Here is a 14441-nt window from a genome sequence, read left to right as displayed (position 1 = left end):
GGCGGATTCCTCAAAATGTGCCAACATTTCATGTTTGGGACTGTAGGCTAGTAGTTGCTTCAACATCAGCATTACCTGAAGCCAAGGAGGAGAGGTGGCCAGCTATACAGAGAAGCAGAAACAGCATCATAGGGAAGAAGCCGAGGAGGAGGCGAGTGACCATGACAGGGCCATGGAGCGAGTGAGGAAAAGATGGAAGAGAGAGTAGATGACGATGTGGTAAGGAGTAGGCACATTGACAGGGACTCTCAGGAAGGGAAGGAGGCTGTGTGTGTGTGTGTGTGTGTGTGTGTGTGTGTGTGTGTGTGTGTGTGTGTGTGTGTGTGTGTGTGTGTGTGTGTGTGTGTGTGTGTGTGTGTGTGTGTGTGTGTATGCGTGTATGCGTGTTTGTGTGTGTCACGGCATAACGATAACAAGCAGTTTGGCTGTAACATTAAAGTTAGTGGCTGTCAGGTAACCTAACTGTTTAAGCTTACATTGAAAATGCTAACTGTTAGCCTATTGGGTAGCTGAAAAGTCTGTGTGATCTATAAAATCAGTGTTGATACAAGCATCAGTGTTCCTTGAATGGCCTAATTAGCTTCTCTTGTATTGGTGCTCTTTTCCAGGGCATATACTACTCTCAGCTTTATTGTAGCTTTTGGGAAGGGTTATAGTTATGGTTATTGTATTTAGCAGACACTTGTGTCCAAAGCGACAAAATTTGAATCTTACAATAGTTAAAATTAACAGTAAACTGTTTTTAAAGTTGCTAAGCCAATATTAAGCAAAATAGTAATAATAACAATAATGGCAATACAAATAACAATAATTAAAAAAAATAATAATAAATATACAAATCATAACTCTAAGAATTAATTAACTATTTAAGTGTAAGATCAACAGATAAGTCTTGAGACCCCTCTTGAAGGATCCAAAACGATCACATGGAGGCAGAACACTAGGCAACTCACACCATAGAATGCACGCATATTTTAAGAGGACTGTCTGCAGGGAATGTGTCTGACCAATCACGGTGGGTGTGGGCCGCCTGGACAAAAAATGCCAGGGCCAATTTTTTGTCCCAGTCCAGCCCTGCTTCCTAGTAAGATTTTAATGTAAGTGATTAAAACCCACAGGCCTTGTTCTGTGAAAGAAAACACATTCCAAAGTTTATCTGAAACTAATTTGGCTTCAAAGAATAATTTACAAATAGAGTGGGTATCATGCAAAGCTGGTTTAGTCCAAAAATCCCTCTCTGTTTTACTATCCCTCCACTGCAGCGGAATACAAAAACACTGTCTGGGGAAACACAAAGGGGGACTTTTATTCTAAACTGACAGTAAATTTGGAATATATCCACTTGTTTTGACTAAGTCAGACTGCTGAAGCCTCATATTATCTTAAGATAAGGTTTTGAGCACATTTTTGCACATAACGAGGACTTTGTACCCCATCGGTTACATAAAAAAAGGATCTCTTAATGGCCAGTATGAACAGGTGGAATGATTACAGCAAAGTAGAGTTTTCTTGGAGTATAGTCTATTGTGGACGTTACTTTTTTTTTTCAAGTGAATCTATACAGAACAAACACCCATTTGATTATGGACAGCAAGCCTTTTGTTGTGTGGCATTTTTAAATATTTTTCCCCTTTGCTGATTTTTTTCATTTAAATTGCAATGAAATTGCTTACATATATTCATTTGTGTACTGACTTAAGTGATCCCCTGGCTTGCTCTTGTGCTACCACCCGATTGACAATTTAAACCCATTCTCATCCCCAACTTGTAAAATAGTGATGCTTGGTCAGTGTCTCTCAGCGTCACATACCAACGCAAAAATCATAAATATGATGCTAAAGGAGACTTTTTGCACCAAAGGAGACTTTTGCGCCAAAGGCACCTGACCAAGCGTCACTTTTTGACGTGATGGGACTGAGAATGTGTTGACATTTTTGTTATTTAGTGAAATGTTTTGACAACTTTTGGATGGATTGCCATAAGAGGCAGGATTCATACTTGTGTGTTAAGGTGTTATGATGTAGTTATGGCGGCTACTTGCTTAGGCTTTTGAATTGATGTAGTAGGCTATGCTGTAGCCATGTGCCTCCTCCAAAATATAACTACACGTCAGGGCTACAGTGGTGTGACAGAGAGAACACGTTGCAACTGCAGGAAATGTGATTAGTGAGCCTGGGCAGTTATCTTCTCCTCTTCAGTAATACATCGAGCAAAGCCATTTCCACTACAAAGCTTCTGCTCACCACATCACCACGGTTTTCAAGATTGTAGCTGAACAAGCACATACTGTTTCGTCATGCTCTAGTGTAACAATTAAAAACCATTAAGGAAAGTAAACATAAAAGTTGTCGGCTATTCATTCATGGAATCCTGAATTACATTTATTTATCATTCTATTTTACCCCAGAAGAAATTATGTGATATTTAAGACTTTTTATACAATCGTCAATATTTTACATTACATGTCACTTAGCTGATGCTTTTATCCAAAGCGACTTACATTACTATATATGTCAGAGGTTGCACGCCTCCGGAGTAACTAGGAGTTAAGTGTCTTGCTCAGGGACACATTGGTTGATGTATTGCAGTGGGAATTGAACCCAGGTCTGCCACACCAAGGGCATGTGTCACATCCACTGCGCCATCACCACAACCTGATTTTCTAAACAAAAAAAGAATACCAAAAGATGTAAACATTTTTCACAATTAATCTGAAACTTCACTGACAACAATAATAATTTTAATAATTATAATGTAACAATACAATTTATATTGATAGTTTTTCTTCAATACCTCAACTTACATAACACATCACATTCAGCCTTGTTTGTGTCTTAGAAACTGGGGAATTGAAAAACCTTTGACATGTATGAATTTGCATTTATGTATGCCAGCATAATACAGTGCAGTCTAAAATTGCAAATATACTGAGGACATAGTGTTTGCTTTTCAGAAGACAAAAGGAAAATAGGGATTCATACGAAGACTTTGCTCCACAGTTGCAGACAGACGATTTAGATTCTAGTTGCATCCTCCTGATTGCATTTAACTTTATTTATAGTGGATTAGCACAGACATATTGAGAGTACGTATATGATTTAGCACATAATTCAGAATCAGTGTACTATTCGAGAATTCAGTAACGGCATAATAAACCATTATAAATACTGCATTTGAAATATTTCTGCTCATGTCTCAAATGGGATTAACAACGTTTTTTGTCATGTTTCCAGGCTGCTTTCTTTGTAAAATTCAGAAAGTAAAGAGCGTTTAAATAACCACGTCTAACAAAAGTATTGATGCCTTACACTGTACTGGTGACAACAAGGATTTCTTGGTGCAAGGGCAAATGATAATTGCATCCATTTCAAGCTGTTTCATGCACATTTCCAAGTTCTGACATATCAGCACTTTAATTTCTCTATAATAAAAATCATAAAAGGAAACTACTCGTTTAAGCTGCTGTAATGGCATCAATGAGTTCTGCTACATGGATTTCTAAATATTAAATGCTTCATATATCCAATTCAAATTTAGACCACAAAAGATCCACAAATACATTCCATGATTCATTGGGAGGTAGAAACAATCACTTTTATAGAAGCTGCATATACAATAACATCATAAATGTAAATTGTAATTTCCCCACTGGGGATCAATAAACAGTATAAATTATAAATTATTATTAAATTAAATGGACCCCCCACTTTAAGACACTGAAAGGGTTTCTCCATCCCCTATTTACACGTTGAGGCTTATATTCAATAATATATTAATTAAATTTGGCATCTGTACATACGCATATGTACATACATGCAAACCAATGTCTACATGAAATCCCTGACATCTGATATAAATATATATGTGCATATGAGTAAAGTCAGTGGAGATGACCCAGGTAGGAATGGCTAGTGACTCAAGAATCTACACCCAGGTACGTGCAGAGTTTGTTCCTTGAGTAACACAGAATAGAAAAAAGAGACATCAGAATCAGATTTTCACAGTTATGTTTCCTGCTTTGTACATCCATCTTTACTCAAGAGAGTTAGCTGAACAAAGCCCGCCAAGCACAAGACTGGAAGCCAAGTCTTTGGTAACCTGAAAATTGGTAGAAAAATACCAGTGACTAAAAACAACATTTAGGCTTTGACAGTGAGTGTAAAGGTGACTACAACCTTTGGTTCCAGCATGACACTTGTATTTCACAGATCCTTCAGCTTGTACATCATTTTCCTCCTAAATCTTATATAGCCAACATGAAACCAGCAACATCTTTCACAGATTGAAGTAGTAAGTATAATTGTATAGTTTTTCCTGGGCAAAAAATGTATCATACACGGTTATGTTCAACCTGGAGGTTATTACAGTTTTTTCCAACTGCTTACACACAAAATCTTTTCATGTCACACGATTTTTGAAACCTCTCACTCAAAGTGCAAAACTACACAGCAAATCTCCAAAACCATAAGCTATTTCTCAGCCTTTCACTCAGTTTTCAATTGCATAAAACACTTTTTTCAAAACATTAAACACAATTCTCTACCTAAGACACAAAAATCTAACAAGAAGTGACTTGCTATCCATTTCTAAACACAACCAATCAAAATGCTACACTTATTTACCAGGGCACACACACACACTCCTCACATGTGCAAACACATTATGTCATAACTGAACACTAACCAGTCATTGCTTTAGTATAGGCCTATACAGAGGCCAAAGGTCAGATTACCTGTTTGGAACAATGGATGCCAACAATAGACAGAGAGCAAGAGGAGGAGGAGGGAGAGACAGGGGATAACAATGAGGAGGAGGAGGGAAGAAGAGGAAGGAGAGCCATTTCTGATTAGATCAGGGAGAGAAGCCAATCTTGATAGCTTTACAGTGGCGTCCATTCTGCATGCAACTATCTAATGACTATTTCAGCATTACAAATCAATCAAATGCTGGTTTCGTCTGTGTAACTAATTCAGCTATATTGTATACAACTTCATGGATGTACAGGGTAGCAGCTCATTACTGGTCCTTGCTTACAGTTTTTTCCAACTGCTTACACACGTTTTCAAAACTATGTCTCCTTTTTTCAAAACTCTACACACAATTCCCAAAACTGCACACACAAAATGCAAAATGCCTCACATCTCCTTCAAAATGAAACACTGCATTCAAAATACCATAAACACATCTCAAAATGAAGCATTTGCATCAAATGGCAAACACTTTTTTCATAATAGTAAACTTTTGGATATACCATGTACACACTGTTGTTCTAAATCTAAAGCTCTTTTGTCTTTCATAGGCTTATATCTACAATGTTCTAGAGAGAAAGTAGTCTCTGGTGAAGGGTTGAAAAGTGCACTGTAAAAAACAATGTAATGTTACAGTAAAACAGAAAATATGTATTGGGCAAAACATTACGTCTGTAAGAGTAGCCCAGTGTTGTATACAGTAGCATGAAACAAGAAAAAAAAAAGTATAAACATATGTAAACCAAAGGTATCATTTTTAGAATAAAGAATATGTGTGTGTGTGTGTGTGTGTGTGTGTTTTTTTTGTTGTGTGTGTGTGTGTGTGTGTGTGTTGTGAGTGTTTGAGCATGCTTGTGTGTGTGTGGGGGACACGGAATTGTATGCACTTTGTGCACAACAAAGTCTGATTGATTTGTAATGCTGAAATAGTCATTAGATAGTTGCATGCAGTATGGACGCCACTGTAAAGCTACTCAAGATGGGCTTCTCTCCCTGATCTCATCAGAAATGGCTCTCCTTCTTACTCTTCTTCCCTCCTCCTCCTCCTCCCTGTTATCCCCTGTCTCTCCCTCCTCCTCCTCTTGCTCTCTGTCTATTGTTGGCATCCATTGTTCCAAACAGGTAATCTGACCTTTGGCCTCTGTATAGGCCTATACTAAAGCAATGATTAGTTAGTGTTCAGTTATGACATAATGTGTTTGCACATGTGAGGAGTGTGTGTGTGTGCCCTGGTAAATAAGTGTAGCATTTTGATTGGTTGTGTTTAGAAATGGATAGCAAGTCACTTCTTGTTAGATTTTTGTGTCTTAGGTAGAGAATTGTGTTTAATGTTTTGAAAAAAGTGTTTTATGCAATTGAAAGCTGAGTGAAAGGCTGAGAAATAGCTTATGGTTTTGGAGATTTGCTGTGTAGTTTTGCACTTTGAGTGAGAGGTTTCAAAAATCGTGTGACATGAAAAGATTTTGTGTGTAAGCAGTTGGAAAAAACTGTAATAAGGGAAAATATTCCACTAATTATCCTGACAAGGCACACCTGTGAAGTGAAAACCATTTCAGGTGACTACCTCATGAAGCTCATTGAGAGAACACCAAGGGTTTGCAGCGTTATCAAAAAAGCAAAGGGTGGATACTTTGAGGAATCTAAAATATAAGACATGTTTTCAGTTATTTCACACTTTTTTTGTTAAGTACATAATTCCATATGTGTTCACTCATAGTTTTGATGCCTTCAGTGAGAATCTACAATGTAAATAGTCACGAAAATAAAGAAAACTCATTGAATGAGAAGGTGTGTCCAAACTTTTGGCCTGTACTGTACATTGTCTTATTACTACCAATGTCAGACCAGTACTTTGAGGAGTGCAGCCAGCAGCAGAATACATCACAAGTACTGACATGCTTGTTTTGCATTACTTAAAGCAAATTATTTCATGACAAAGCGACAGTGAGAGATCGGAATTGGAAACGCATTTATAGTTTTAGGTATTCTGTAAAACCGGACTGAAAAATGTTCCCTCTCACCATAGTAATGAAAGTAATAATGACATAGCATGAAAGTCACTTAATTCAACCACAACATGCGCTCTAGCAGATCTTATTAATCTTGTCCATGGCAGGTATTTTTGTACTTCCATTTGATGAGTTATGCTGCCAGAGGAAAAGTACAAAACTGTTAGTTGGACAAACACTGTGGTTAAGCTCTACTATGCCCGCTGGGCATTTTTTTATTGGAACAATGTTGGAAGGGGCTAAAGCAAAGCCTTATGTCTCTCATGTTACAAATCCAGGCCCTCTATTTTGCAAGAGGAGCACTAATGCAAGTGGCCTATATACATGCATACACATAAAAGTTAATTTGTCCTCTTTTGTTATAATGGCTTGTGGAACATGTTTAATATGTCCATTTCAATGTTCTTTTTTGTTGTTTGTGCGTCAGACCCAAAAGAATTTGCTGATATGCTGTTATCTTCCCTCAGGAGCTGCACAATAGTACTTCTGCCCATGAAAGCACATGCACATTACAAACACACACACACACACACACACACACACACACACACACACACACACACACACACACACACACACAGTATAAATAAACCACACTAAACCACGCCTGTGTGCATGCACGCACACACGCTTCACTAAAGGTTATCTGACCAGTTTAAAAAGAGCATTCCAGTTGATTCCTGTTTTGGGATGCATTTTCATAGGTTTGGACATCGTTCCTGTTGGTGCTAATTACATACTGACTAGGTATATTTATGAAATCTGGGAAAGCAACAACATTACTAAAGAGTAGTCTGATGGAAGTTTGAAAATAAATCTCCATATGTGTCCGCTGTAAACATCCATTACAGTTTACAGACAGACTTCCTGGAAATGTTGACCTATATTTGCCATGATTATGCACACACAGTTTTTCTCTGCAATTAAGGATTGTAACTTTACTGCAATACATTATTTATGACTAAATGATTGGCCTGTTTGTTCCTTGCCCTGTCTGACTTTGTTGTATAATCTGTCACTGTGTTTCCAGATCTCAGAAATTACATGACCTATTTGTGTCATTTGTACATTACGTTACATGTCATTTAGCTGACGCTTTTATCCAAAGAGACTTACAATTGCTATATATGTCAGAGGTTGCACACCTCTGGAGTAACCAAGAGTTAAGTGTCTTGCTCAGGGACACATTGGTTGATGTATTGGAGTGGGAATTGAACCCGGATCTCCCACACCAAAGGAACGTGTCATATCCACTGCGCCATCACCACCCCAGACTGTTGTACAAAACTCTGACATTTACGGTAAATATATTTTTTTTCCGATTGCTAAACGTCAGTGGGCACAACTGAAGCCACATGTGCAAAACTCAAACTACAGTCTGCACAGCAGCAGTTCATGCGGTCCAAACTCTAGTTCGTTTTTCATTGCTTGCACACAGTTTTCAAAACTCTACACACTTATCCCATGACTTTAACCACAACGTGCACAACACTGTGGATTTACAGCACTTTGTTCAAATGCTAACACACTGCTGTCAAAACTGTTAAGCACACATTCAAAACAGAATAGATTTCAGTCTGGTGCATTTCAAACACTGCTGATTGCAATTTTAGCTGAAAGCCTACGCAGGTGTCTTGTTTTAGACTACTTAGTGAACATATACGATATTTATACAGAGAAAGCTCAGAAAGATTTTTTTTGTATACAAAGAATGAAACAATTATACACTGTATCATTTGAGAGAAACAGGTAAAAGAGCAGAGATACCAATATTTCCAGTTAAGATGTCTGAGGTTATATACACAGCTATAAAAAAGTGAAAAACACTATATCTTTACAATAGTAAAACTGTGTTCTTACTGTTTTTCAGAAAGTAATGAGGTGAAAGCAATGGAAACACCACATTCATTTGTATTTAGAGATGATGCAGACATCCAATGTGATGAAGAAAACGTGCCGCATGATGAGAGGCAGGATTAGTCACACTATTCTTTGTTACTGTTATGTACCTTTTAGTTTTTTCCAGTAATTCCATAAATTACTAGAGACAAAATACTATATTGAAGAAAACTGCTTATTTTCATTCCTTCTTGTTTATCTTACGTAAAAATTGGTATATTACATAAAATCTATATCTTTTCTTTAAAGAAACTATTGAGTAGTGTGAAGTCACTTCAATTGTTCAAACTGTAAAGATGAGAAAGTTTGTAATTTCTGTATTGGTGTTTTTACTCAGTGTGTTCTGAGTGACAGTGTGTGTTATCTAGATGAGGATTGTTCATAGTGTTTGGCTGCACTGAGCCTGTTTTGAGACGTGTGTTAAGAGTTGTGTTGCTTGGAATGACTTTTGCAGGTGATGTGAACTGTTTAGTTCAGGTGACTGTTGGTAGTGCAGACTGTAGTTTGAGTTTTGCACATGTGGCTTCAGTTGTGCCCAGTGTCGTTTAGCAATCGAAAAAAAAAACTGCATCCAGCATATGTTCCTATGCAACATATGTTTGGCACATTTTAAATTTGTAGCTTATTTTACCTGATGGTTCTCCCCGATTCTATGATTTATCCTAAAACAGGTTTTGTGTCGCTAACTTGAATATTGTTGTCTAGAGGACTCCACAGAGTATATTGAGAGAGAATAGAGCTTTTTCGGTGTTACAGATTTGATTATCTTTAGTACTGCCCCAATCCTTCTGCTTTTATAATTCAGTCATGCCTTCTGTCCTGGACACAGCTGATTAGACAAAATTGACATGGCAACACCTCTTTGTAGAGGTATCAATACTATACCCTGGGTAAATTATAGGAGGTCCATGTTCAAAGTGGGCCTTTGAGACATTCATCTACCCTCAGCAATGAGAAGACAGAGCTGTCCTTTAATTTTAGGCATGCATTGATAAATACCTTTCAAATTAAACACATCATCAAATACAGTAGTCGTAATAAATACATAAAAGCTTAATGTTGATCAGTCAAAGTGATCAGATAGCTATTAAAGTGTGTTAATTTGACCTGATGAATATTGTGGTTGCATGTTGGCTGTTCGGCTCGCTTATCCTCCTTTATTGGCTTCTAACTTCTTGGCCTTTTTTTGGCAGTATCACCTATTTGAGTTTTAAAACTTTGACCTTTAAAGTTAGAAACTCTTTTCCTTCATTCAATTATTATCTTTTTCTCTTTCACTCCATTTTTCCTTGCAATTAGTGTCTTTAAACCTTCATTCTTGCCATCTTTTTCTCCACTACTCTTTTTATTTACCTTCTCATTGTCTGACTTTGTTTGATTCTCTACAGGAAGTCACTCTGCAACTCATTGGAGAGCTGACTGACAGCAACCTCATTATGTATTGATCCTTTAAGTATTCTCACAGTCTGCTGGGGGCTGTATTCTGTAAAGTTTTCTCTGGTACCAGTAGCTGTTTCAGGGTAAGGACAGTGTCTGCAGGTCCCGTGGTTCTCCGGTAGCCCATTTGAGAACCTTGTCGAGTTACACTCTTCTTTGTGACTGGATTGTCTGCAAGTTCCCTTCTGTGCAGAGCTGTCCTGACACAGACATCCAAAGAGTGTCGTCCTGCACTTGGCCACATCCCGACACAGGGACTTGCGAAAGTTGGGCTTGAAGACCAGATAGACAATAGGGTTGTAAAGGGTGGAAGACTTGGCAAAGATAGCTGCCAGAGCAAAAGCCATGGGTGGTACAGTTGTTGGGTTAACAAATGCTGCCCACATGGACACAATGGCATATGGACTCCATGCTGTCAGGAAACCAATGCAAACTGCCACCGAAAGCTGAAAAGAGACACAACATATAAAATAAATTTGCCTTATTTACATAGGTCTATATAATATGTTAGGAAATGAACCTAGGCATTTACCTTAATGATAAATGCCTGTGCATTGGTGATTTTGTTCTGTGGGGACATGTGCTGCTGCACTGCCTGGCGGGAGCCCCGGACGGTCAGCAGAATGAATGTGTAGGACAGAAAGATGACAGTGCAGGGCACAATGTAGCAGAAGATGAAGAGGCAGATGATGTAACTCATAGCTGCAGAGTCTTGTCTTGGAGCATACCAGTTGATGCAGCATGCTGTACCGTAAGGCTCGGCCCCGTACTCTCCCCAGCCCGACAGGGGACCTACAGCAAAAATTCCAGCGTAGCACCAGACCCCAGCAACCAGAAGGCATGCGTGGCAGTAGGAGAACTTGTTACCTAAGGAAAAACATAGCAGGGTAGAGACAGAGGCAGAGGAGGGAGATTGGGGGGTGATTACTGACAGGCGAAGACATAGAGGAAGGATACAGACACAACAGCATAGTAACAATATGCTACTAAAGCATATTAAGTCTGGTTACCTGATGCTGATAACAGGCAATGATTGAGGAGGAGAAAGAGGAGGACAGAAGGAGGAGGAAGCGGGATGATATCGTACAATAAGATGAACAACTTGATAGGAAATTCCCCTCGGATGAATTAGTACGTTGTTTACTGTAACAAGAACACGGATACAAATTAAGATTTTTTTTCCAATGAATGCATATTTTAATGTGACCTCAGGCATGTTCAGATAAGAGATCCCACGGCTCACGTGAATGCACATGTGAAGTTAGCAATTTTCATAATGCCAGGGACCCAAACATATGATTCTTTGTGTATGGAGAGTAGCTGCTCTGCATGATTACTTAGAGGCCAAAGAAAATAAATTGAGAAGTGCATACAAGACCTCATATTAGAAAATACAATCACAACTATTTTTCAGTATCTGGCTGTTTATTTTCTGCATACAAGGATCTGAATGGAAAATGTGTGGATTGTAATGTGTGATTTTGTTTCTGTAAGTAATACTATTATCCTAATTACAGTACCTTCAGTTCCCTCCACTATTTTTCACATTCACTCAATAACTTGCGTAATAATGATATTATATTGACTCCACTCACCACTTCTCTTAGTGATAATGTGGCAAATAAAATCTATAGTCAATAGCCATTTTTTCTTTGTACAAGATGCCATTGTTTCAGTACCTTGTGTAATGTTTGTACAGTCTAATTTCTGTGATTGGTTTTGTATTTTATCCATATCAGAACTTATATTAAAGCTATAGTGCATAGTTTCTGTCACCCCCATGAGGAATTCTAAGTTATGACAACAAGTCAGCACATCCGCAAGACGCAAGCCTTCGGTGATTGCGCACCACCCCCACCCCTCCTCCACGCAGTTGCTTAGAGCGTTTATCCCATCAAGTCAAGGAGGACACGGAGGATTAAAAAAAAAAACATGGACTCTTCAGAAGAGGTAATTATCTTTTAATTTGTATGCAACAGAAATGCGGTTGGTCCGTCTGTCACTTTCTTTTGTGTAGGTGTTTTCTTAGCAGTTCAATTACTAACTGAAGCATTTTATGGGCGCTTCTTTGGGATTTCAGCTATACCTTCAACTGTTGCAGCAGTCGTCTTCGTCTCCAAAGCTGAACGCTGTTGTTGTCCTTTTTCAGTGGTGATGTAAAACGCATTAGTCGAGCTGCTGCTCGCGAAAGTCACCGGACTGCACAGTTTTGTAAACATAGCCATACTGAGCAATACAGAGAGAGTTTTGTGGAGCTGATGGGCTTAATTAGCTTTGTGTCAACTCATTTGGCAATTGCTTGAATGTAACGGATGTTCATTAATATAAAATATCCACGCACTATAGCTTTAAATGTGAGTATACTACATTTATGAGACATTTGTTTATAGCACGATTAGTGGTGGAGCACTCGCTTGTCATTACACTCGTGAATGTGAATAAGGGGACCCATGGGAAACACTGAACTGTCTACTGTAATTGATTTAGACGAGGGCTTCTTTAGTGTAGAATAAGTAAGAAGGAGAACAGGGAACCTAAGCTACGATACAACACAGCCTCTTCAGTTGGATGTCAGCCCCTCTTACCCTTCAAGCTGAGGGTGAAGGGGGGTGATTAACACTTAAAGCAACACTATGTAACTTTTCCCACTTTGGTGCCCTGACCGAAGCAGCGAGCCGTGCAACTTTTTAGTCCCAATGAGACAATCTGTAGGGGGACCGAAGAGGGAAAAGTTACATAGTGTTGCTTTAAATGATTCAACCTGGGCTCTTTTTTCACATAGCTGAACTCAATTTTAAACAAAAGCCTTCAAGCATGTGTTCTTACATTGTATTTAGAGATGTACCAACCCTTTTTGCTCCTGATACCGATTCCGATACCTCAACTCAGGGTATTTGATGGTATGACTACCGATCCAATACCAGCTCTCCCTTTTGTCCCCAAATTTAAATGTACAAGTTCTTCTATATATCGTGAGCGATGTCGTCTTTGACTGTGATTGAGATCTATTAAGGCTCAATTGTGCCGGAAATGATGAAATGTGTCAATTTTCACAGCCAACACAACTTAACATTAAGTGAGATAGCCCACACTGATTGTGTTGCCACCAGTGTCAGTCCTCTTTAACTGTAAAGCAAATCCTCAGAGCCACCCTTCATTCTCCTCTATTCATACCTCATCTCTCCACTTTTCTCATTAGACCCCTCCAGAGGTGTCAAAAGTAGTCACATTCATTACTCAAGTAGAAGTATAGATACTAGGGTTTGAAAAGACTTCACTCTCTCTGGATGGCGCAATTTATCTGGATAGGTTTTTTTTTTGTGTTTTTTTGAACGATGACAAGCCGGAATGAAAACAAGCTGAACTGAAATAGGAGTAACGAGGCTATTTTTAAAATGTAAGGAGTAGAAAGTACAGATAATTGCGTGAAAATGTAAGGAGTAGAAGTAAAAAGTCTGCTGTAAAATAATTACTCCAGTAAAGTATAGATACCCAAAATTTCTACTTAAGTAAGGTAACGAAGTATTTGTACTTTATTACTTGACACCTCTGGACCCCTCTTATTTTGTTAATGAGGAAGAGTCATCCACCCTCAGACTTTTGTTTAATTGACTTTGATCTATAACAAACAAGTTCATCAGCAGGCGTCAGTGGCTGTAGATTCACGTGCTGCTGTTGGATCACTAATTGGTTGATGGACCTAAGTTGTCTCTAAAAAAAAACTAATAAAAGACAGGAAGGAAGAAGCACTCTCCATCACCCATTCTCCATCTCTTAAGTGTTTATTTCATCAGTTGCACATTAAAGCACAGTCTATAGTGCTTTGCTCAAGGATATTTTAATTTGAATATGGCATAAAGTTTCCATTAGATGAGCGTTTACAATGAGGCCACCCTACACTATATGAACAAATGGTTTAAGTTAGTTTTTTACAAGGGTTTATATGTTTTTTAAACATGCATGTGTTTAGTAGCAGTTAGTAGGTGTGTGAAGCATTTTAACCTGTACAGATAAACCTGCCCCTGAACCATGCACCAAAACTGCAAAGTCTTGTTTTCTCTTCTCATTTGGTAGTTTGAATATTTAGACTCAGCAATTTCTTTTACAAATTGGAATAGAAATCTTTGTAGAAACAGTTTGCTGTCTCATCATTTCTTTGAAGATATCTGTAGACTCCATGCTCTAAATAATATTCCCAGTAGGATATATTTTTACATAGTCAGTTTCTTTAACATTTTTCCTCTTTTCACAGCAGCATAGAAACAATTTGTTTCAAAACAATTTGAATGTTTCTAATTCTGATTTCAATGAGTTTGTTCACACATGTTCAATCCAATTAAACCAGAGT

At 38.2% G+C, this 14441-nt stretch overlaps 1 protein-coding gene across 2 annotated transcripts in view; it reads right to left on the bottom strand.

Moving 5' to 3' along the window:
- Window positions 1-9195: 9195 nt before the first annotated feature.
- opn7b (opsin 7, group member b) overlaps window positions 9196-14441 on the bottom strand; it is a 44442-nt gene continuing 39196 nt past the window's right edge. The window contains exons 5-7 of one of the 2 annotated variants that reach the window (XM_039799290.1): window positions 11104-11109; window positions 10626-10960; window positions 9196-10539 (exon numbers count right to left, since the gene is read on the bottom strand). In XM_039799290.1, the coding sequence (XP_039655224.1) occupies window positions 10039-10539; window positions 10626-10960; window positions 11104-11109 (842 nt within the window). In that variant the 3' untranslated portion in view covers window positions 9196-10038. The remainder of the gene's footprint in view (window positions 10540-10625; window positions 10961-11103; window positions 11110-14441) is intronic. The other variant, XM_039799291.1, reaches the window with a different exon arrangement.

This window comes from Perca fluviatilis, chromosome 5 (genome assembly GCF_010015445.1).
Source record: "Perca fluviatilis chromosome 5, GENO_Pfluv_1.0, whole genome shotgun sequence".
Taxonomy (NCBI): Eukaryota; Metazoa; Chordata; class Actinopteri; order Perciformes; family Percidae; genus Perca; species Perca fluviatilis.
This window is presented reverse-complemented; position numbering and strand designations above follow the sequence as displayed.